Here is a 24,086-nt window from a genome sequence, read left to right as displayed (position 1 = left end):
TGACATCCTCCACTACCCTGCAGTGCCATGGCACAGCACCCAGCCCATGTGCCCACACTGTCTCTCACTTCACACTGCTCACACCAGCTCGGTTTCTGCTGGCTCTGCTGCATTGAATGCAGCATGAGGACACAGCCAGCGCTGTGCTGTGACAGCCAACGTGCTGTCCTGGCTCTTAGCACACAGTGCCATGCCCGACTCGCAGCATGCAGTCACACATAGACACACACAGTCTGTGCCAGCACTCCAACAGTGCCAGGTCTGTTTTATGTTCACTCAGCAGCAGCACAGAGCCATCATGAGCTGCACTCGGGTGGTGGCACCGTGGCAATGGGACCACAGTGGCATGCGGGGACCCAGTGCCACACTCACCCGCTCCGATAGGAGGAAATAAATTAATCACACTAAAAGAGCAAAAGGGTAAAACAAGGCTGGGGCCTCCAGGCAGGCAATCCTGGGGCTGCAGGAGGTGAGCAGGGAGCACAGGTGACAAAGATGAGCACAGGTAATGGCAGGGCAGGGGCTCTGCCTCCTTCTGCGTGTCACGGCATCCAGAGCAGCTGCTCAGGTCAGTTGTTGTTCATGATCCACCACGATGCTGGGGAGGGAAAAAGGATTCAGGGGATGGGGGACTGCTCAGCAATCCAGGCTGCACAGCATGATGTAGGGAGCTGCTAACTGCAGCACAGCCTCACTGAGCACCCACTCACCTGGGAAGAGCATGGTGGTCAGCAGCTCTGGGGACTCCAGCAAGCTGATGGTGGCCCTCTGGAACGTCTTGCTGTGGCTGGACTGCAGGTGGCTGTAGAGCAGTGAGGAAGGTCAGCCCATCCTGCTCCAGCTCAGGGTGGGGTCTGCTCGTGTCCCTGGGCTGCAGGGACAGGGCTGCACTGAGCAGTGCTGCTCCCACCCCACTCCAACACCTTGAGCTGAGGGCTCAGCCTCCCGCTTACTGCCATCAGTCCTGGGACATGAGGGAGCAGGACAGGTTGGTGACAGCCCCGTCACCCAAGAGAATCCCTTTCCATCCCCACCCAGTGTGCCCAGGAGTGCCTGGCCCCACACCATAAACAAGGAAAATCGCTGACCTTCTCCACGAAGCTGCATCCTGCCAGAACTCATAGAGGATGAAACAGGCCTCGTCCGTCAGCTTGCAGGCAGACACACTGCGGGGACAGGAGCAACATGAGCTCGGATCACTTGGGAACAAGGCGCACAGCTCTGCACACATGTCCCCACCTGGCTGTCAGAGCAGCAGCAGCGCTAGGGAGCAGTCACAACCCAGGGCTGCCAAGCCCACAGTGCTGCCCCTGTGTCACACTACCAGTTCTTATGAGAGAAAAGCCCATCAAGCCTAAAAAAAATACACATCATTCTCACTGGCACACATGTCAAAACAAGTTTCTTCCTTTTGTTTGCACTGAAGCCGAGTTTAGTGCTGTTGAAACTGAAGAGCTGAAAAAAAAAATGGCACTTTAAATGGGAACAGCACAAACGTTTTCCTCTGGAAGCAGCCCAATGCCTCCCCTGGGAACAGGGAGACTCTCCAGCAGCAGCCACAGTCTGCAGGGACACATTGACTGAGCTGTGCCTCCACCCAGCACAGGGCTCCATCCTCAGCTCTAAGCTCTGGTGCAGTGCTGGGGCACAGCCTTGGTCTTACACCACAGGGCAGCTTTAGAAGGTCAGGATGATTCTCACCAGCACTGCACATACTTTATATGTGAAGTAATGCTGTGACACGAGCACCATCCTGACTTCTTTCCCTTCCTCTCAATGCTGTGCTCTCTTACAGGTGTATAACAGGTTGGCATAACCCCCCCTCACCACGCTGACTGACACAGGGCTGAGGGCTGCCCTGCTCCTTCCCCCACCACACTTACTGCAGGCAGCTGCTCTGTGCCGTGGTGACCTCCATGTAGGACCTGAGTGCCTGGCGAAACTCCTCGATGCTGCCCTTGGCCACCGAGATCTGCCTCTTGGCCACCAGGATGCTCTGCAGGGGGACAGGCGGTCAGAAGCAGTGCAAACAGAGCCAAGCCATGCCCTTGCTTGCCCTCCCTCCCTCTCTGCAGCAAGGATGGGGCAATGACAGCAAGTACAGGGCAGCAGAGGAGCCAGACTGGCACCACAACGGCTGCTTCTCCCTGTGTGCTTGCTCCAGGTGAAAGGGACACCCCGGCCATGTGGCTTGGAACAAAGCTGAGAGGTTTGGGTGCTCACAAGCAGAGCACTGCCCTCCTCGGGCTGATCACAGGCACACACACACCCAGAAGCTGCACATGACTTGGGCTGCATGTGCCTTGGGTAACAAACAGCTCCAGACCAAAGCCAGTGACTGTCTCAGTGCACAGAGGTGCACACATCAGCGTTACCTCAAGAGACAAGCAACGGGACCAGCACTTACTTCATCTCTTCCTTTGCACGTTGCTTCCTCCTTCAGAGGCTCCAGGCGTGGGCTCTGCATTTCACAAAACCATTGTTAGCTGAGAATTTTGTAATAAAGCAAAATGAGCAGCCACCCACAGCACAGCCCAGTGTGAGATGAGCACCACCCCGGGGGCGTTCAGGTACCTGGAGATGTGGGGATGTGACACACACACACACACACACTTATGGGGCTCTGTGGGTCCAGACTGACTCACAAGTCAGGGTCTGATGAATTGGTGCAGCTCTGTAATTAAGCCAGGGCTGAATACACCACAGCTACTGGCACAGGGAGAGGTCCCATTGCTGCTCTGGCACTGAGGTGTGGGGCAGCCCCCAACCCCCCTCACCTTACACTCCAGTTTCTCAATGAGCTGCTGGAGCCTGGAGATCTGTGCCATCCACTGGCTGTCGGCTTCCACACAAATACCTGCAGAGGTGAAGGCAGCGAGATGTCACCACAAAAGCTTGTTGATGACTCAGAAAAACCACAGAAGCTTCTAAACCTCTGATATAAACCAAGAAACTGATTTTTGTCCTGAAATCCTCCCCACTGCTCAAGAGATACAAAATCTCACAGTGGTCTGGGTTATAATTTCAGGATGCAGCAGTCCAGATCCTGCTGCAGACTGCACTCACACCCAGTCCAGGCAGTAGCAGAGTGGGACAGACACCCTGATCCACAAACACAGCCCTGTGATGGCTGGGCTGCAGTACCTGTGGTCAGCATCCCAGAGTACGGGTCTGTTGGAGACACACAGATGTTCTTCTGTCCTCTGCGCCCACATCGCCGCCCTGACTTCAAGCCAACCAAAGCCTCTGATTTCTGTATGTCCTTTCTGAAAGAAAATGCAAAGCTGGAGTCAGTCCTTCCCAGGGCCAACTGCACACTGCAGTCACAAAGGGCAGCTCCAACAGATCCCTCCCAGAAGCAGCCTGAGTCCCAGCACCCCATGGTGATGCCAGGGCACAGTGAGCACCCAGTACCTCTCCCGTCCCGCCTGCTCCTCCATGGTGTCCACAGCACATTCGAGTGAGCCCTGCAGGGACTGCAGCTGGTGCATGGTCTCCCGCAGTAGGAAGCGGGTCAGGAACTGCTCCATCTTGGAGGAGGTCTCGTAGCTCTGCAGGGAAAGGGAGAGGGACCATCAGATGCCCACAGCTCTGCATGAGGAAGCACAGACATACCTGGAAGGGGACGGCCTTTAAATAAGCTTGAGCTGCTCTACCAAATCTCCCCTGAGCTCCACCTGAACTGCTTTCCCTTGGTGCTCCAAGCTGTTCCTGGGCCCATCCAACATCACTGCAATACGCCCACACTGTGAATTCAGGGGAGCTCAGATCTCCTGGCCCAGCTGCTCCTCTGGAAATAGGTTTTGCACACCCACAGCACCACAACAAAGCCAGCCTTCACAGATTCCCTGCCAGCACAGCAGGGCCCCACAGCTCTGCACCGGGGCCAGGCCACATCCATGGGAGGAATGAGCTAAGAAGGACTACACAGGGCTTGTACTGCAGCAGTGTTACCACAAGAGGTGATCTCTGACCATGACAATGGAGCAGCCCAGCACTAAGTATGAAGTACAGGAGGGGAAAACCAGAAAGCTGAGCTCACTCTTCCTGACTTTGGTATAAAGGTAATTTGGTGCTTCATGGAGCTGAACTCCCTCCTCTCCAGAACAGATTCCAGCGATGTGGTTGCATTACTGAGGTCAAATACTTCCAATTCCTGCTCTGTTTCTCTCCAACACAGAATAACTGAGGATTCCAAGTTCCAAAAGCTCTACATAAAAGCACTTGGATGTAACCCTTCCAGTGCTGCAGTCAGAAATGGTGCAAGGCACAGATCCCAGCACAGATCCCATCCCAGGGCCACGTCAGGCCTCTCCCCAGGGGCAGAGGGAGGCACAGAGCCAGCAGTCCCACATAGCAGAAACAAAGTCGTTAATGTAATTACCCAAACAGACACACTCATCCTGATGCTGGAAACAGCTCTGCTTGCAGCTGTCACCTCACAGCGCTGCAGTTCTATGCAGTGCCAGCTCCTGGCCTTGAAAGTGGAGAGGATGCTCATCTGCAGAGCAGGCACAGACAGCCACAGCTGCTCTCTGTCCAAGCAGACAGCTCTCACCACAGCAGCTGCACCGTGCATGGATTTTTATCCACCTCTCAAAATGAATCTCTCTTTTCTGTCAGAGTGAGAGGGTGGCAAAGAAGCAGCTGATGGTGGTGTGGCCTCAGGAAGCAGAGCCCCAGCTCTGTCCCCATGTGCTGCCTGCAGTGAGCAGCTCACATACCCTCAGCTATGCCCACTCAGAGGGGGCTGCACAAAACAGAATCCCTGGCCTCACTGTAAGGTCTGTTTTAAGGGAAGTGATTTCCCCCTGCCCAGAGCAGCAATGGGAGCTGGGTGCAAAGTGCTGAGACAGGCTTGGGTTTCCCTTCCCAGCTCGCCCCCAGCTACACAAAGCTCATAGTAGAGCTCAGGCTCCTGCCAAATGTTTCTGGAGGCTCCAATCTGCTCTACACACAGCAGCTGAGATGAGCCCACCTGGCTCTAATGTCCACCTCTCACTGTGCACCACCAACCACTCCAAGTGGAGGAAGCAGGGTCCCATACAACTGCAAGCAATTCAGATGTGCCCTTTGCAAGACAGGTTAGCTCCCTCCTATGTCTTGCTCAAACACTGCAATCCCCTGGGAGCAGACAGAGAGAAGGGTGCAAATAACCATCCCTCAGGAGCCCTGTGGAGCTCCAGCAGAAAGCAGAGTAGTCTCCAAACCTCAGGGCACACTGCAGGCACAGTGAGGAACCACCAGGCAGCACTGCATCACTAAAGCCCCTTAGGAGTTCCATGATGAAAAACGTTCCCCCTCACCCACATCAAGTGATGGGCATCTCATGTCTGGGGTCAAAGGAAGCACTTCAGCAGGCATCAAATGCTAAGTCACCCCTCTGCATCACCTTGGAAGATTTCATAGCAGGGAACTGATTGAAAACACACCTCTTTGATTCAGACGCATGGCTCACTTTAGGGAATAAAGAGAAAGGGAGAGCCCTCTTGTTGGGTATTGCAATAAGCACTTCAAACCGCACTGTCAATAGAACCTCAATAAAATACATCTCACTGAGCACACAGCAGCTTTGGCTCACAGCAAAGGCTCCTGGAAAGCAGGAAATAACTCAGTGAGCACAAGAGCTGTGGTTGCAGAGAGGTATTCAGCTCCACTGACCCAAACACAAATCCCAAAGCTGCCAAGAACTGCTGCAATTGTGCTCTGAGGGGTTTTATTTGTTTCTTATGATGGTGGTTAAACTTGGGACACAGAGTGCAATAGGTGAACATGCAGTTCCTGCCAATGGAGACATCAGAGCATCTGATTTGGATGGGTATTTGTAGTTTGGTTTGCAGCGTTTACAGGTTAGAGAAGGAGAAGATTCTAACACACAGGATCCCTGATAGAGATATCAGACTGTTTGCATCTTACTCCGACACTATTACACTGCAAATGCAAAGCTCAGCCATAGAATAAAGTGTATTTAATGCATTATAGCACAGCTTCCAGTTGTTGTACTTTAAAAATACATAATTATTATATTAAGAAACAAACAAACAAACCAAAAATCCAGTTCTTTTCTTGAACAGGTGTCATTCCTTACCATGTTCCTACCAAAGAGGAAGGATGGGAATGCATGAACCCCGGCATTTCTTTTCCTGCCAACTGAGGATGAAGCAAAACGAGCTCGTGCAGGTTTGCTGCCCACACAAACTCTATTTCCTACAGTCACTGCTGTCACAGCGACAGCGAGGACCAACCTGGCTTCCATTTCCCACGCTCCTGCAGCATTTCGCAGCAGCCCACAAGGTGACTGCTGGCACTGAGGGCACAGCCAGGAGACACAATGCATGTCTGTGCCAGGCGCCCTGCATGCAGAGGTGGGAGCCAATGCACCAAGAACACATTCAGTGGCACTGCTTCAAACCACAGCTTCCAGCACTGCTGCACCACATTCCCTCTGAGCTTTGATTTCTGTTTTTTCCTCCCTTCCTTCCCTGCAGCTCACTGCCCAGCAATGTCCGAGCAAGCCCAGCCAGTCTCCCGTGAGGCATGTTTTTGTTGTGTTTACAAAGGAAGCATCCCATGCTCTGTTTTCCATCTTGAAAAGTGGGCTGTTATTTACCTGAGGCCTCCTGCAGCTGAAGGATATAGGGATAGCAATCCTCAGGCAGCAGAAGGAAGGAGCTACAGGAGACAGATAACACTCACAACCGAGGGACACTGTGATTTCACTAGTGAAACCCAGGCCAAATTAGAGATGCTCTTCTTCCTTTAGCTGGCCCAGGCGTAACAACCAGAAAGGTCAACGCGATGCAGTTGTCATACAAGGGGTGTGATGACAGAAGGACTAATGTAATAGAAAGGTGTTATAAGGGAAGGAAAATGGACTGCTCACCTATCTAAGAGGATCTCAGCTCACAGGAATAACTCCAGAAAGAGATCCTTCCCCAGTGCTGTCAGCCCCTCAATGAGGTCTAAGAGAGGTGCAGCCAGGCTCCAGCTCTTCCAGTCTCACAGCTGAATTGCCTTCACCTGTGCTCCCAGGGCTGACCGGGTCCTTTCCCTGGTGCTCAATCAATGGTTCAGGCCAGAACTCAACAGTTATCATACATCCAGGTATCACTGCCTTCCATGAGCATCACATGAAGCTCTCTTACACAAAGCCTGGAGAAAACCAGGCAGGCATTGAAAATCCTTCACCGAGGTGACCCCACAGCCCTGCTCCGGAGGCAGGGTTTCATAATGAGGACCACTTCAACAGAATGGGACCTCTCAGTCTGCTCAGCACCCAACACTGCTGTATCTCCAGCAGAACCTACAGGAGGAAGTTTCACTCAGCTCAGGGATGTTCCTCTGACAAACTGGAACTCTCAGTTCTCAGCCACCGGGGCACTAGGGATGATTGAGACAACAGAAACCAACAGGCAGACATCATATGGGAAACATCCACCTTCTGCCCACTGCCCTGGCTCAGACAGGTGTGAGTTCTGGCTAAAATCTTCCCACTCAACCCTAACAAACCCATTACTCCGGGAATAGCTCATCTGGAAATACAAACATAGGAAGGCATTCAGGTCACAGCAGGTTAAGAAAGCAGTGTTTATCACCTCTACTAGCCTCTAGCAGTGGTACATTTCCCACAGCTCCAACATGAACCCTGGTTCACCCAGGGCAAGGTACAGAGCAGCACATGCACACAGGCACAGCCACACACCTTGACCAGGTGCTGCACAACCAGCACGCCCTGCCCTCCTCCCAGCTCTGATCAGAGCCATCACAGGTGCAAAAACAAACCCACACAAACCTGTTTTAACAGCAGAAACCTGCTTCCCTTTTCCAGGGAAAAGCTGTGACACCAGAAACCCCCACTAAGCTCCATTCCAACCTGCACGAGACTATTATCTATTATCTATTTCTTAGAGGCTGCATCCAAGGTCTTAGAATTTAAACAACAAAGCCAGCACAGGTTGCTTTCTATTTCTTCAAGCTCAGTGAAAAAGGGCAAGAGATAAGGAAAATGAGAAGTTAATTTAAGAAAATGAGTCGTTCAAGGTGTGTGCTGAAGAGGGCTGCAGAGCAATGTGTAATTATAATGGAGCTCGCTGGGATATTTACACCAGAAACTATTAAATGAATGAATACCTCTTGCCGATGCTGTGAAGCAGACAGTAATTGTGCTGTACTTGGAAGAAATATGTGAATATACAATGAATTCCTTATTAAAATAAATAAGAAGTCAAACAAAGCACAGCTCTCTCCAGATGAATCATTCTCTCCCTCTGGATTTGCATTTAATAAGATTGTATGGGGAGGCACTACTGAGGCTGGATCTGGCCAGAGGAAAGCACAGAGGTCAAGATCATGAGTGAGTTTATAGAGACACAAACACCCCAGAGAGCTGCTCAGGGGAACTAGCAGCAGGACTCCTTGCTTCTCTGACCAGTAGGGAACTGACTCTTTTTCCCTACTCAGCTTCCTGGCAATGGCCCCAGGTACAAAGCTAAACCATTTCTTACTCCTCAGATGCAGACAAGATGCTGATACCCAGAGGGGTCCCTTCCAGCATTTGCTACTACTCTCTTGCAGCTGTGTGCTGCAGACCCCTGCCCTACAACATGCAGGCAGGAAGGCAGACAAAGCAGGACACTGCTTGGCCTCATTAACAGACTCAGATCTGCTTCCCCTTAGTATAAGCTGCAGGAAGAGGGAAGGCATTCACAGCAGGGGTAAACTCAGCTGGGAGTCGATGGATTTCACCATTCTTTTCCTTCTGAACATTCAGTAATGCAGCCCTTTCCCTACAGCAACTCCTGTCCCCTCTCCATGAGCAGAAACTCATATCTACTGAAACTCAAGCTTGAGCTGCCTGGCACAGGGTCCACCCTTAAGTAACCCATCCACATCAAAACTCTTTGCAGCAGGTGACCTGTAAAACCTGGAAGTATTGTACCTGCAGCCTCTGAAACCCAAGTTTAATGCTGAACAAGGAGATGAGAACAGCGCTTCTGTTACCCACCCTCCTGCCTCATCCTTACCAGCTTGGTTTTGTCCATGGCTGCCAGGACAGCGGAGTTGAGCGTTTCCAGTGCAGAAAGCACATTCCTGTACTCTCCAAGATACGCTGAGAAGTAATCTGAAGTGGGACAGAAGACACAGTGAGTTCTCAAAACATTTCCTTCCTTACCTCCCCTAAGCCATCTGCTTCCAGCGCTGCATGGGGCATCCCCATACCCACCCAGCAGTCACACCTCCTGTCTGGCACCACATGGACAGCCCATTTCTGCCCCAGGGACAACTGTCCCATCCCTGGAGGAAAGCTCAGATACCCTCTATCACCCTCCCTTGGCCAGCTGGGACCCATACACAGGGACTCATCAGTGCCACCCAGCCTGCCCAGCCCAGACGCACAAACCCCCTGCAGATCTCAAGAGATGAAGCCCCTCTGGAACAGAAGATCAGCCTACTTACCACACAGCTTCTCTGTGTCCACGTTGCTGCAAGAAAAACAGTTTTGTTAGATGGCGAGGCTGGTTTGGGAGAAACAGTTGCGGTGAGTGGAGTCTTGAAGGCTTGTCTGGAGCCCCCAGAGAATTTTCTGTTCCTCCAATGCATTTTAAAGGCTATATTAGAAAGACAAAAAGCCACACAAGCTCAGGAGCTGTGCTCAGCACCTGCACCAGCAGGAAGGTATGAAGAGCATCACCTCTTCTTAGGTCCTTCCCATGTGACACCAGTCCCCCTCCTGTCCTCTCTGCCCCACACATGCCCTTGGAACAGCTCCTGTAAGGCTGACAGACACAAGTTACCTGCAGACAGCAAACAGATGATAAAGGAAAAGAAAAACAAAAGAGAGACCAAAAAGCTTGTTAGTTCCCTGTACCTTCCTGACACCAGATGCCAGACAAGGCAGGAGTCCTGTGGGAAAGCCATCACATGCCCAGGTAGGCAGGGACATGGTCCTACTACTGCAAACAGGATTGTGGCAAAACAGCCCCAAGCCTTAAACCCAGAGCTGTCACCCTACAAATGCAGCTCTGCACACCCAGCCCCTGCCCTCTGGTCACGGCACTCTCAAGCACTGCAAAAACAAAGGGCCAACTTCCCTCCTCCTGCTTATAGAGGCACTGCTGGGGTAGAGAGGAAGGAGGACACATCCAAAAATACCCAGCAGTTTTGGGGACAGAATGTTGGACACCGCCTAGAACTGGCAGATACACTGAGGCAGCCAAAGCTGCAGAGCAGCCCTGCTTGTGATGCCTCACATCACCTGCACAGCTCCCAGGGAAAAAGGCCCCAGGATGTCATCTATTCAAACCAGCCTCCTTGTGCAATTCTGCTGTCTCAAAATTCCCCGAGTGTCTGCAACCTTTTCACACCTGATTGGAAAAGTGGAAGACGGTATTAAAAAAAAAAAAAAGATTTTTAAATGCTTAAGTGCTGTCACGTGTGATGGAACTGATGATACCTGGAGCTTGCTGGGCTCCCAGCACAGAAGTGTCTGCAGCATTGCTGCTGGTTTCTGCATCTCTCTTTCTGCCAAGATTCTATGATCTAGTGCTTCCAATTATGAAAATACACAAACCCCAGTGGGAATGGCAGTATCCAAACCCCTCATTTTTGAGCTGACAGATGTCAATTTGATGTTTCCCCAATTCACGTGGGAAACATGGCACCTTGTCAGCTCTCCTGCTGTAAGCAGATCAATCCACCCGGACCAGCAATGCCTGCAAAGCTCAGCAGACTGCAGCACGTCACTGTTTCACAGCCAAGAACACAAGGACAGCCCCATGCAGAGAGCAGGCTGCAGGCTCTGGTGTGGGGCAGCTGGTTGGCAGAGTCCCATGACCCTGACTGCCCATGACCTGAGAACCTGCACAGCCCCAGAAGACAGAGACAGGCAGGGGAACACTGGGATGGGTGGCAGGTGAGTGTGCCAGGAAGGATGGATTCAGGAGGATGCTCCTGCACTTGGGGTTTGCTGGAGAACCCAATTCCAGGGCGCAGAAACACTGGGAGGGCAAGTACTGGGGTAATGAAATGGAAATTGCATAACCAAACCAAACTCAAACCTCTCTGGGAGTAAGAAGCCCCTGACAGTGGGACTGCAGCTCCTGCACTTAGTTACCTGCATCAGCTATCACTTAGGCAGTGGAGGCAGTACTGGGATGTGATTTGGTTCATCCACATTACACCACTGCAGGAGCTGATTAAGGCAGAGCTCCGGACCACAGTCCAGGCACTGCAGATAGTTTTTAAAGTTGATAAAAATAGTGCTTCCCCTGAGATACAACACAGATAATCAACAGAACCAACGGCCCTTCACCTGCCAACTCCTCTATGTCAAGCTTTACTGATCCCACCTCTGAGAAGCTCCGTGCATCCCTCCACAGCTCTGCCAAGCTGACTGGGGTTTGAAACACAAATTTAAACTGCAAAAATATCTTGCTCCTTCCTATTTTTTCTACAAGTTTCTGAAAGCTGCCTGGAACCTGCAGAGCTGCAGGAAGCTCCTTGCTGCTGCACTGACACAGAGCTTGGGCACTGCAGCATCCACGGCACAGCTTGTGTAACCTGTGCCCCAGAGGAATAACTGCAGCCGCTGGTTCCCATCCAAGAGATGGGTAACACAAAAGAGATGTGGACCTGAGTTAGAAAAACCAAGTGGACAAACTCTGTATGGCCATCGCTCCCCAGGTCCTGCACCTGCACTGTCCCTGCCTTGTAGAAGTGTAAAATCACACTTGGTTCTTCCCATGTCAGCACTGAAACACCAGCTGCCAGGACACAGCACTGCATGGTGAGAATAGACAGAGTGCAATAAGAGAAGGGTTAAAAAAGAGATAGAGTGCAGTACCAATTGCTCTTCCCTTTGCTCCTCCCTCTGACACCCCCTCTTATCATTGCAGGACAGGCATTCTCTGTCTAAGAAGCACTTATTCTGAGGCTCTCCATATTTTCACATAGCTGTATTTTGACTACGTCCAAACCTCTGATTAACGGTAATTAAGCTCGAACTGATGATGGAGGATCTTATCATCATCATGTTTTCAGGGTTTTGTCAGGATGAGCCTGGAACTGATGCAAGAAAACATCAATCAGCTTCAGCAAAGCAGATGGGAATTTTGTTGGTTTTTTCTTTCTCTTTTTTTTTCACCATTTAATGTTCACATTGGAAACCTCTGCTGTGATAACAGATCTGGCTCCAAACCCTTACGCTGCGCTCTTTGGAGCTGCAGTTACTCTCCAGAGTTGAAAGACTGGCTGATGCTGTGACACTGAGCATCAGAGCAAAGACAGGAGGCAATGTGACACAACCGGTTCTCTCAGCACCAGAGGCATGAAGGAATTTCCCCAGAGATCTTAAGAAATATAAGGTCAGCAGACCTTCAGAGATCCCAAACCCTTCACTCGTGGCTCAAGATCAGAACTCCCAACAGACTGCATCCAAGCTCCCGTCAGCCTGATTTGACAGCTACCTCCCACACAAAGGAGAATGTGCCAGATCTCTTTTTTCCCCTGTTAGATTTTCCCAACTGATGCAGAACAGAAAGGTACCTGAGGTCTTCCTGACGCTTTCTGGGGCACACTGCATCAGTCCATACACAGAGCAGTGAGTTCACAGCACACACACACACACATCCAGGATGGGATCCCTCCATCCAACTCAGCAAACACACACTGGGTTACCCCTCAACCATTATTCCACTGTAAGGAAAAGAGTTAATCACAGCCTGAACTTCTGATTAACCACCTGAGGCAAGTGACAGATCAGCTGCAATAGCACAGGTGAAGGTAATTCAGCTGTGCTCCCAGAAGGGGTGGAGCTTGGCTCCACCTCTCCTAGATCCCATTTAAGGGCTGACCACCACTAAGGCAGCATCTCTTTCTGGGGACTGTTCTTGTGTGGAGTTTCTATAGTGAGTATGAACATTGGTGAGCATCTCAACTGTGAGCCTCAGTGTTGGTGAGTCTTTCCTATATAACCTCCGGCTATCTGTCTACTTTACCTTTGTATAATTACAACTGTATGTTTGGTGAGCCAGCCAGGAGATGTGACCATAATATCCTTCTTATGGATTTTGTACAAATGGGTCAAGGGGGAGAACATTATCCCCTCTGAAAAAATAATCCCAGGATTTATGGGTTCCCTCTAATATTAAATCACTGCTATAATTGAATGATGGGGTCCATTGTGTTGTGGGAGATTTTTCCCCATTCCACTTGGTGAAATATTTTGAAGGTTTAAATAATGGCTTCTTGATTACAAAGGAAAGACATTAGCTGCTTCTACAACGTCATGGCCACTATTAATTGTTTTAAGTCAGGCAGAAATTAGATCAAATGCATTAGAAAGTGAAAATCAATTATTAAAAGACTGTATTGGAAAACCGGAACAAGAGTTCAGTATATTAATGGGGAAAAAGGCCTTCATTACGTTCCCCTATCCCTCAGATCTGTAATGTTTTGATAGATGATAACCAGATACCTGAAACAACAGATCTGGTTAAACAAGAAGATGAAAGCATTAAGGTAGACTTAGAAGATCCTCTTAGGATGGATCTGTTACATCTCCGTCCTATTATAACACAAAAAAAGTTTAAGATAGACCAGCGGGGTGCCCCTGATCAATGGCCCCCTGCTGAAACACACTTTCATGTCATGGCCTGACCATACATGGCTGCAGTGTTAATGGATTTGGTATAGTTCAACAAAGACCCAAGGAAAGTGTACCAACCTGGCTGCTATGCCTGTGGGACTCACTACTACAGTCACTGGACCTGAAGTTTCTAAACTGGCCACTGTGACCATTCATCCTGTCCGTAGGCAGAGATTATATGGGGGGGACCCAATTTCCAGAAGACAACAACTCTAAAATTGGGGGTTGCAAGTCTCCCACCTCAGGAATATAAGGTATCTATTGCCCCAGTCCAGGAATATATGCAGAAGATGCAAGGTCCGGGCTTATTTGTGAGATTCCTGGGGGTAGTTTGGTCTGGGAAAACCAAAGTACTACCCAGTGCTGTAATAGATAAGGTCCAGGCATCTCCAGCCCCTATGACACCAAAGCAGCTGCAAGAACCCGGTCTCAGATTTGGCACAGAGCAGAGGAAAGATAATAGTATGATCAAAAAACAGTTATTGGCTGCCTATTTGGAACTGCAAGCAGTAGAACCAATAACTCAAATGGTAGAGGTCTTAGTTAAAACCATTCTGCTGATCCAGAGGTGGGTAAGAAATCTGACCCACCTTCCTAAGGCAGAGGTGGCCCAAGCACAAACATTGGCATGATGGGTCACCTATCTCAGACAGAGAAGTAGTCTGTCTTCATCACCCTTAAAAGAAGAGTTACAGAAAATCCTAGGCCCAGTGATGTATCATAGTGATGCACCAAGAGAAATGTTGGTCGCTCTACCAGAGAAGAGTCCTGTTCAGGAAGGAAAATATCCTGTTACTGAAGAGGTGTGGTGCACAAATGGATCCAGCAAAGGCAAACCAAGCAAGCGGAGAGCAATAACATATCATCCCTCTACTGAGATGATCTGGTTTGATGAAGGGGATGGACAGAGCAAAAACTATGACATGCTGGACAAAAGATAATGTGGGCAGCTGCTAAAGCATGGAGGCTGCCTATACAACTATCTGACATCACCCAGGCATGTCAAGATTGCGATGCTTGCTCAAAGATGAGACTGAAATTGTTACCCAAAACAACAGCCCATGTTGCTAAAGGATACAGTCCTCTCCAGTGATGGCAGGTTGATTACACTGGGCCTCTCCCTCAGTCTGAGGGGGCGAGATGTGCTCTGATCTGTGTTGGTACTGTGAGTGGGCTACTGCAGGCCTATCCAGTACCAAAGGCAAATCAGGCATATACAATTAAGGCACTCACTGAACTGATGTCTGCCTATAGGGCACCTCAAGCGATCAAGAGTGACCAAGGGACTCCTTTTACTGGCGCAACAATACAGCGCTGGGCAGAAGAGAACAACATTAAATGGCAGTTCTACCTGCCATATAATCCAGCTGGGGTGTAGGCCTCGGTGAATGTTATAATGGTATTCTCAAGGCTGCCCTGAAGACAGGCTCCCAGTTCCTGCAGGGGTGGACAAAGAGACTATATGAAACCCTGTGGGACCTGAATGAAAAACCTTGAGGTGGCAGGCCCAGTGCCCTAAAAATGCTACAAACAATATGGATAATCCCCACTTAGGATCCAAATTATGGGCACTGATAATCAGGTAAGACCCCAGATTGGTAATGAAAATAACCTTCTGCTCCCTGCCCCTGAGAATTTAGAACCAGGATTCCATATGATAAAGTGGTCCTAGAAGGTGCAGGTAGGACCCAAGTGGTGTAACCTCCTGGCACCTTCAGGGAGATTGTTGGAGGTGGGAGGCTCAGTAGCCCCCTTGGTCATAGGTACATGGACAGTGACATTGTGGTCAACACTCCAATCTTTATTGCCAAAGAGATGTCCATCATGTCCCTATGGCAGATCAAGATGCCTCCTTTGGTACCAGATATACTTATGCAGCCACAGATATCTGGCCAAAGGCGACTGGGGCATGCTCTGGTACAAGCTGAAGTGTTGACCCGGGATAGAAATAGAGCCTGTATCCTACCCTGGAGGGCAGACCTTCCCCTCCTGGTACCTTTGAAACATCTGTATTGCTCCCACTGAGTCTCAGAGCTTCCAGAATCACCAGAAGGAATGGGATACTTGATAATGACTCACATGGGACTGACAGAACACAAGTAGACATGCACCTCATGATTGTTTGCCTCCAGCAACGTCAATCAAGCACTGGCCCATGGAAGACCGTGAACTTCCATCAACCATCGCTTGAATTATGTCAAAGTATATTGCAACGGGAAATTGTATAAGCGTCACATTGGATCTCTGTAATAAGGAAAAGCTCGCCTAATCATTGGTTCTTGCAGTGAAGGGGTGGAGTGTATGGGAAACTTAATCACAGCCTGAACATCTGAGGCAAGTGATGGATCAGCTGCAGAAGCACAGGTGAAGGTAATTCAGCTTTGCTCCCAGAAGGGGTGGAACTTGATTCCAACTGTCCTAGATCCCATTTAAGGGCTGACTACCACTAAGGCAGCATCTCTTTCTGGAGATTGCTCCTGTGTGGAGCTCCTACAGTGAGCCTGAACACTGGTGAGCATCTCAACCGTAAACCTCAACACTGGTGAGTCTTTCTATGTAACCTCTGACTATCCATCTACTTTACCTTTGTATAAGTACAATTGCACATCCACCCACTCAGAACTGAGCTGAACCTTACAGAGGCAGCTATATCAAACATCAGCAGCATCCTGCCTGAGCACCAGGTGACACCGGAGGTGGAGCACAAGCAGACAGGAAGGATGGAGAGGAGGGGAGGAAAGGAGAGTGTGATGCTGTGGGCTTTCTGGAAGGAGAACAAATAATGCATGAGACCTCTAAAATATTAATCTTCCCAGATGTCAGCTTTGTGAGCCAGGGGAGCAGATGCAGGCTGGCAATGATGAAAGAGAGTCAGTATGTGTCTGGGCAGCACTCCATTACCCAGACACAGATAATGTCTGGGTATAAAAAAATCTCCATTGCTGTGTTTCCGTGGGTCAGGCTGTCACTGACAATGAAACAATCTTTTCAACACAGACCTGATGAACACAGCACCCTCGTGACCAAATCCACCCACTGGATTAAGAGTGAAACTTTCCCACTGTCAGAAAAGCTACACAACATGACAGGAGAAAGCCAGGTGTGCCTGCAGAGCTGACTGTGCTTATGCTGAACTCATGTGCAAGAAGCACATCAGCAGTAGGTTGACCTCTGTAGGCCCCCACTCACCTTTGATTTCAGACACAAGCTGATGGTGCTGAGCATATCTCCAAACATGCTCTGCTCAGTATAAAAGCTTATATTTCCACCATTAAGCTCAAAGCAATCACAGTATCTGCAGGAAGAAAGCTTTGCTGACAGCCTCACAATACCTCTCATGATAACCTGTGGAATATCACACAAAGTTGGCAGATATCAAGACTCAAAAAAGCTGGAGAAAGAAGCATTATGCTACACAGCTCAACTGTGGAACTGGCTTTCAGCCTGCGCGGCTGAAGCTGAAAGTAAGTCTAAGTGGCTTCAAAACAAAGTTAACCTTGTGGAGGACTATAGGAGCTGGTGATGTTGTCAAGAAGGTCCTAAACTAGTGATTGCTAGAAGGGTAAAGGTGCTTCCTATATAGTCTCATTAAGCTACTTCTGTCAACACCAGTGGCAGAAAGATACTGACAGAGACAGAGCCCTGGTCTGGTCTAGTCTGGCTCTTCTCCAGCAGGCAGCAGGGCTACAAGCACAGCCCTTATGAGGCACCAGAAGTTCCATGAAGAGGGAATCTCTCTGAACGCTCCAAGAACAACTGGCAGAAAGCCTGACTCCAGATGCAGAGCCATGGGAAGCTTTCCTTGGTCCAGCACACTAAATATTAACTGGTTTCTCCATCACCTGCACTGTGCAGCAGCTAAGTAGGTCTGTGTAGAGCCCAGTGCATATTTATCAGTTCCATTTTATGCAAACAGAGAGCAAACCCTGTTACAGCTCTGAACTGAAGTCTCTGGCAAGGTCAATGAAGTGATAAACTATCTAATGCATCCTGCCCTGGACAGGGTTTCTGTGTCACTTGTGTGACAGCAAACACCACGGTTCACTGCCAGGCCAAATCCAGCCTGGTACGACACCAAGTGAAAGCTGACACTGACTCATGGAAGGCTGTACACAAAGCCAACAACAGTGGAGCTGGCCCCAGGGAGAGGCCTCATCCCAGAGGAGGTGGCAGTCTCTGGTAATTTCTCCCTAGGGACGAGGCTGCCTGGAAAGCCCTCAGCGCAGCAGGCACAGATCTCCAGGCCAGGATCAGAGCACTCTGACAAATACATTGTTTGGGATAGGTTGCCTCCTATCAGGCAGTTAGATGAGCACCAGGCTCCTGCTCCTGGAGATGCCACCTGCTCCTTCACCAGCTAATGATCAGGTTGGAGAGATTAAGCACAGCTCCCTAACTGCCACAGTCTCAAACCCATCCCTCTCCCACCTGCTCATTGTCCCAGAACTAACCCTGCGCATGTACGCATGGCTCACATCCCAAGCAGGGACAGAAAGACTGTTCCTGAAACATCCTCAGGGCTGGGCCTTCCCATCTTCCCATGGAGAACTGAGGGCACCCTTGAAGGACGAGGGGCCTCCTTGTGCTTCCCTGAAGGCAGCAAATGTAAAAATTTGGAAACTAACATTGTCTGCAAGGCCCCTTCTGGTCTTCATGGCAGAAAGAGATCAAACACACAACGGTCATGCCCTGCTAATAGATGTCACCAGCTCAGTGCTGCAAACACCATGTTGTCATAGCTACCACGCCGTCTTTACAGGTGACAATTTCCAGAGAGCACCACAGCAGCCAGGGCCACATATGACCCTCAGAGCAGGCATGCTGCCCTGGGGCATGGGGCCAGCAGAACCAGAGGGGCAACAGGCAGTTTGGAGGGGTCCAGCACAGCATCCTGCCTCTTCCATAGGCAAAAGGGCTGAGGCTTGGTGGAGCTGCTGCCCAGGGACAACTGGAAACCCATCTTGAAAGCAATGATAAAACAGGAGATCATTGCTGGTCAGATAAAGCCCTCTGTTTTGCTGCAATCTGTTTTACAGTGGTGCTGCATTGGTGATGACTCCAACAGCACCCCAAACTGAGGCTCAGTGGAAGGAGCACAGAAAGGCAACCGCTCCTTGCTACATCCCTGGGTTCCCAAAGAGAATAAGGAGGCACCTGCAGGTCACCACCTGCTGTCCTCACCCAGGGAGACAGCCTGACTGTACACACAGCAGCAAGCAGTCACTGGAGGAAGATATACCCTCCAGCCCTCACACAAATGGTACAACACCTCCTCAGCGGCTGTCCAGACTGACATGTATCACAGAAAGAGGCACAGGGGGCTGCAGAGGCACCAGCCCACTTCTTTGCCCCATCACTACATCAAGAGCATCACTTAACCCACCGACCCAATGCAAACACTCCACTCACCCAACTCAGGGCGGATGGCTCAGGGACTTGCAAGCAGGGGCTGCTCATTATTTGCAGTCAGCGGCACAACAAACCCAGCAAAGCCCAGCTGATTTCCCAAGGTAGCCCCAACCTACAGGAACCCAGAGTTAAGTGCTGACCTAAATTCACAGTTACTCTGACACTCATAAGGCCCATTTCTGGTGGAAAGTTCTTACATAAGTGAAAACCAACTCCCTGTGTCAGCAGTCACAGAGATGACTGTTCATCGTCCTCACATCACCACATGCTCCTCCTGCAGATACACAACCTGCTCCGCAGAGCTGTGTATTTCTGGAAGACATTTTTCAAACCAACATAATGTGATTTTAAATGGATGCTTGCTCGTATGGCACTAAAGTAAATCTGATAGTGCCTGTTCTCAGAAAATCTGGTTTCTCTCATCACCAGGACTCATCGTCGGTGTTTAATGGATTTTAACATCTGCGTGTCACAAGAGTTAGGTTTATCTCACCCTGACTATTTATTGCACCCGCCTCCAAATGTCCTCCATCTACAGCCAAGCAGTTTCATATCCTCCTTCATCTCCTCTCCTCTGCACCACCGTGGTACTTACTCTGAATGACGCCTGTCAATGCCACTGAACAACTCCCACAGCTCCTCCGAGCTGAGGATTCCATCAGCAAAATAGTTCTTGAACTCGTCAAATGACAGTTTCCCATCATCTGCATTTAAACAAAAGGGAAGAATAATTATATAGCTGCAGGAAGGAGCATACAAGCCCCAGCAATCCTCTCAGCAGCCTCTTTACAGAAGCGTGGGATAGATGGGCGTGTTGTGCATGATAATTAGAGTGGAGATCTCATTGAAAGCACATCCCACCAGCCAGAGCAACCCCATCAGATACCTAGAAGGGTTGGAAAGCAGGACAAGTGCTCCTAGGTGGGAATTTCAGCTACCCTGATCCTTCCAAAAGACCTTTTGTAATGTTTTCAGAAATGTATTGAAACGACACTTAAATAAGTTTCCAGGCCGGCTTTCCATTCAGTTCTCCCCAGTGCAGAGCCTATTATAAGTGTCACAATGAGGATGATATCAGCTTTTTATGGAAATAAAATCTTTTCTTCGACTCATGAGCTCTCTCTTTCCCATCTGAAGAGAACTGGGGCTCCTGAGCTGCATTTTGATCTGCAACAAAGGTAGCTTCTGGAACCTGCAATCTCAAAAGAGAAGAGCCAAGGTGGGAGGAAGGCTTGGAGAAACAACTCATGGTATTGAACTTCTTGGTTTAAGGGTGCCAAATATAACTCCAGCCTAACACCGAGACATGGGGTTGAACAGTAGAGTCACCCAAACAGAGGGCAGAGTCAGTGCTGCAAGGGATAGCGAAAAAGTCTGATGGATCCTGGCCAGCCCTGCTCTGTCTCTCATTGCACTGCCAATGAGCAGTAGTGATGCAGGTGGTGACATATCAGCTGAGTGAGAGCCCAGCACCCACAGCCTCTGTGCTGGGTGACACACAGGCCATGCTGAGTGTGGGAAAACTGCTTTCCCAACCCCTGACCACTGCCTTTGCCTCCAGGCAAAGCAGAAAATCTCTCTTCCAGGTAGTGAGCTGCCTATACTTGTGTCCTTCAGTCTTCCAGCAAACCTCTCAGTGATGAAGGGCTACAGCTTTACCCAGGGCTGAGAGGGGGAGGAGGCAGCAGAACAAAGCACTCACCGTTCTTGTCCGCTCGCCGGAAAATCTGAAAGGGAAAACAAGACAAGGTTGAGAGCGGTGGCAGGGAAAGCAGCGAGCACAGCAGCTGCCAGCCCTCCCCAGCCACCACAGTGGAACCTCCGGCCCTGCAGGAGCTGTGGGGCAGCCCACGCTACCGGGGCTCGGAAGGACAACGTGCACAGACTGCTTGGTGGGAAATCTCCCTTTGCAAATGCTTAAAACCATTTCTCTCCACTGCACAAAGCTCTCAGCACAACCGCTGATGCCCGAGCAAGCACTAGAACAGAGCATCTTTTAGAGAACGCAGAGGGAGACAAGGTAGAAAAGGCATTACTGCTGCTTTGCTACAGCCTTGTGATGGAAAGTGTTGAATTTTTCAAAGCCCTTAAATGAAAGAACATTAAGCAAAAAAACACTCCATAATGTGAGCGCTTTGCACGTCATCACCAACATTTCAACCATCTGCAGCTCTCACCCTGCACGTTGTAACAGCCCTTCACAATTCTTCTGTATAGGACACCCGGACACGTGAACCCCCGCAATGTAACTAATAATTAATTCATTCAGCTGTAACTAATTGCATCCCAGAGCACAGTTTGAGCACTGCTCTGGTTAAACATCTTGACTCGAACCACAGGGACCAGGAGAAAGCCAGGTTTTCTCATTGCTTCCCCTCTCCCTTTGCACCAACAACTGCCTGAAGGTCTCGGGCTGATTCTGTGGGGGAACAGCACAGTTTCACAATTGCTGAAGGCTGAGAACATCCTGCCAGACAGAACGGTACAGGCTTTTGGCCAGCACATCCTGGCAGAGCTGACAACAGCAAGCTGCGGCTGACAGAACTTTCCTCTTTTTAACCACCTCTATCAGGTCTGAAGAAAGATCAGGGATGAAAAAGGGCAGGGCAAAGGGAAAGCAGACTTTGTTATGCTCTTTTTCAAGCACCTGTATAATAGAAGCCGCTGATAAACCAGCCCTGGAGCAGCTCTGCTCCTCACTGCTGAAAGATACATCTCTGAAAGCTGCCCTTGCAACCCCAGCTGTCTCTGCTGTGTTCTGCTACACAGCCCATAGACAGCCCTGCATGCACAGCCACAGAGATGTTCCTGAAATGTGCTTAGACAAAAAGACAGATGAAAGAGCTTCCTGAAGAAATCTCACTCTTGAAGCCAGTCCCTACAGGGAGCAGCATGGTCCATCCCCATGGCCCAGACCAGCAGCAGGGACACCTCACAGGAGGATGCACTTCTGAGCAAAACCAGCTCTGCTTGCAGCACTGCCCTGAGCTGCCCAGCATTAGGTAACGCTGCCCACAAGATGCCATTCCTGGTTGCTTTCCTCACATGAATATAGGGCAGTGCACTCTGAATGCCCATTACGACTCTCAGGATGGACTTCAAAGCTTTCTTGCTACCAACTAAGTACAGAAAGTAGCAGTTTGCAAACTCTGGGGATTTCTCTGGGTTTTAAAGCAAAACTTTCTTCAAGAAAAAGGGTCTGCTTGTGCATCTGCTTTCACTTGGGCTTTCAGGGCTACACCTTCTTCCATCACTGAGGCCAGCTTGCTCATCCCACCTGCACCCCAAAACATTGCCAGAGTCACCCAAGCATTACTGAAATCAGAATCAAGGGAGGCCAAACATTTCCCTCTCTGAGGCTGGCCTGGCTCACTGTGGTCTGCCTGCAGGCTAGGAGGGAGGGCAGAGCTCTGGGGGGATGCCACAGGGCTGGGAAGGCTGCGGGTCCTTAACCTGGGGTGTTTGTCCTGGATTCATTGCAAATCATAGCAAGGAGATGCTTTTCACTCACATACAGAAGCCTCCACTCCATCATCACGTTAGAAAAGCCCTGCCTGTATATGCAGCACAACTGTCTGAAGATCATCTTAGCGAGGAAATGGAGCTGCAAGAGCCCTGCAAAGGAAAGGCAACATCCTCTGAGGTCGTGTGATGCTGGGGATAGTGAGGTTCCTCATCCCACCTGTCCTCAGCCTGGGAATGGAAACAGGTCTGGGTTGGCAACTGGAGAGCCCTACCTCCATCCTCACATGCATTCAGGTTGCTGGGCAGTTCCAGAAACACAGAGACACAGCCTCAAGCCTGAGAGAGACATGTCCCTTCACCCAGGCTTCAGCCCAAGGGGCCACAGCCCTGATCAGTGCCTGCAGCGACAGAACAATGAAGAAAGACTTGAGCCTACTTTTACTTTGGGATTAAGCCCCATGAGCCCTGGAAAAGGACATTACAGAGCTCCTCCTGTTCACAGGGCTAGAAGCAACCTCTGCTCCCAGCCACTCAGCAGGGGACTCTCTGCTTTCTGGTGCCCAGCATCTCTGCAGCCTTGGGGAATAAAGCAGGCTCACATCCTTCCAGCACTTACAGGTACCCACAGCAGAGGAGACGGCAATACCGGGGGCAATGCTCAGGCTTTGTGCTGTGCTCACATATTCCCATTGCTGCAGGTCTCACTGCAGTGAGACTGGGAGCCTGCCTGGCTGTGGGAGGAGGGAAGCACACAGCTGGGCTCCATGAACCCAGCCGGGAGCTGGCACAGGAGGCATTCAAACCATTCGGAGCACAGCAAGCCGGAGGGAAGCCGAGAGAGCCGGGGAAGCGGCTGTTGTGCCACGAGAGCTGCCGGTAGCGCTGTTAACACTCCACATTTTAATCGTCTTAATGACACTCCGAGGGATAGAGCTGGGACAAAGCGACTGCCCAGAGGAGCTGAGCTGTCACCGCCACAGCCCGCGTTCCCTCAGCCCAGTCATTAGCGCGGTTAGTGATGCCGGATGGAGCCCACTGAGCTCACCCAGGGCCGCAGCTCACCCGGCTCCGGCCCCACAGGCCCAAGGTCCCCGGCTCCCCCCTCACCCCCCACCCCTCACACCCCCCGCCGCCCCCAGCTCCAGGCCCCGCGCATCACTCACGTCGTGGAAGATGGGCAGCGGTTCTCGGCGGGGCTCGGGGCCGGGTTTGGCCGGCAGCAGGCACACGGCCAGCAGCTCGGCACACGCCATCATGGCCGGCTGCCTGCCCGGTGCGGGGCCCTCCCGGTACCACAGCACAAACCCCCTCCCTCCTTCCTTCCCTCCCGCCCGCACCGAGCTGCCCCGCAGCCGCCCGGCAACTTTGCCTCAGCGCAAGGCCCGCCCACGCTGAGCTCCGGTTGGTCGCGCTTGTTGATTGACAGCTCTGAATCTTGCCTGTGATTGGCGGAGAGGTACGAGGCGGGGCGGTGCTGTGTGGAGCGCGGGGGCAGCGGGCTCCTCAGTGTGAGCGGCCGGGGGTGGCCGCCGTGTCGCCGTGTGGGGGCGGTCGGGCCCGGCCGGTT

At 50.7% G+C, this 24,086-nt stretch overlaps 1 protein-coding gene across 3 annotated transcripts; it reads right to left on the bottom strand.

The window, feature by feature from the left end:
* Positions 1-232: 232 nt before the first annotated feature.
* On the bottom strand, positions 233-23,891 carry NECAB3 (N-terminal EF-hand calcium binding protein 3). 3 transcript variants are annotated; one of them, XM_015881381.3, is made up of 13 exons: positions 23,683-23,891; positions 20,757-20,781; positions 19,650-19,758; positions 9,457-9,482; positions 9,024-9,121; positions 3,415-3,551; positions 3,145-3,266; positions 2,778-2,857; positions 2,408-2,461; positions 1,884-1,996; positions 1,089-1,166; positions 711-802; positions 233-598 (listed from the first exon to the last, which is right to left on the bottom strand). In XM_015881381.3, exons 1-13 carry the CDS (start codon positions 23,773-23,775, stop codon positions 570-572), a joined length of 1,056 nt encoding a protein of 351 aa, XP_015736867.2. In that variant the 5' UTR covers positions 23,776-23,891; the 3' UTR covers positions 233-569. The 3 variants fall into 3 exon arrangements, with proteins under 3 accessions (XP_015736867.2, XP_015736868.2, XP_085375647.1); XM_015881382.3 differs by lacking the exon at positions 23,683-23,891 and adding an exon at positions 22,566-22,747; XM_085519521.1 differs by lacking the exons at positions 9,024-9,121; positions 9,457-9,482; positions 19,650-19,758; positions 20,757-20,781; positions 23,683-23,891 and adding an exon at positions 3,678-3,856.
* Between the last annotated feature and the right edge of the window lie 195 nt (positions 23,892-24,086).

This window comes from Coturnix japonica, chromosome 19, assembly GCF_054131305.1.
Source record: "Coturnix japonica strain WE chromosome 19, WE-NBRP24, whole genome shotgun sequence".
Taxonomy (NCBI): domain Eukaryota; kingdom Metazoa; phylum Chordata; class Aves; order Galliformes; family Phasianidae; genus Coturnix; species Coturnix japonica.
The sequence above is the reverse complement of the archived record's forward strand: the minus strand, read 5'-3'. Positions and strand labels throughout refer to the sequence as shown.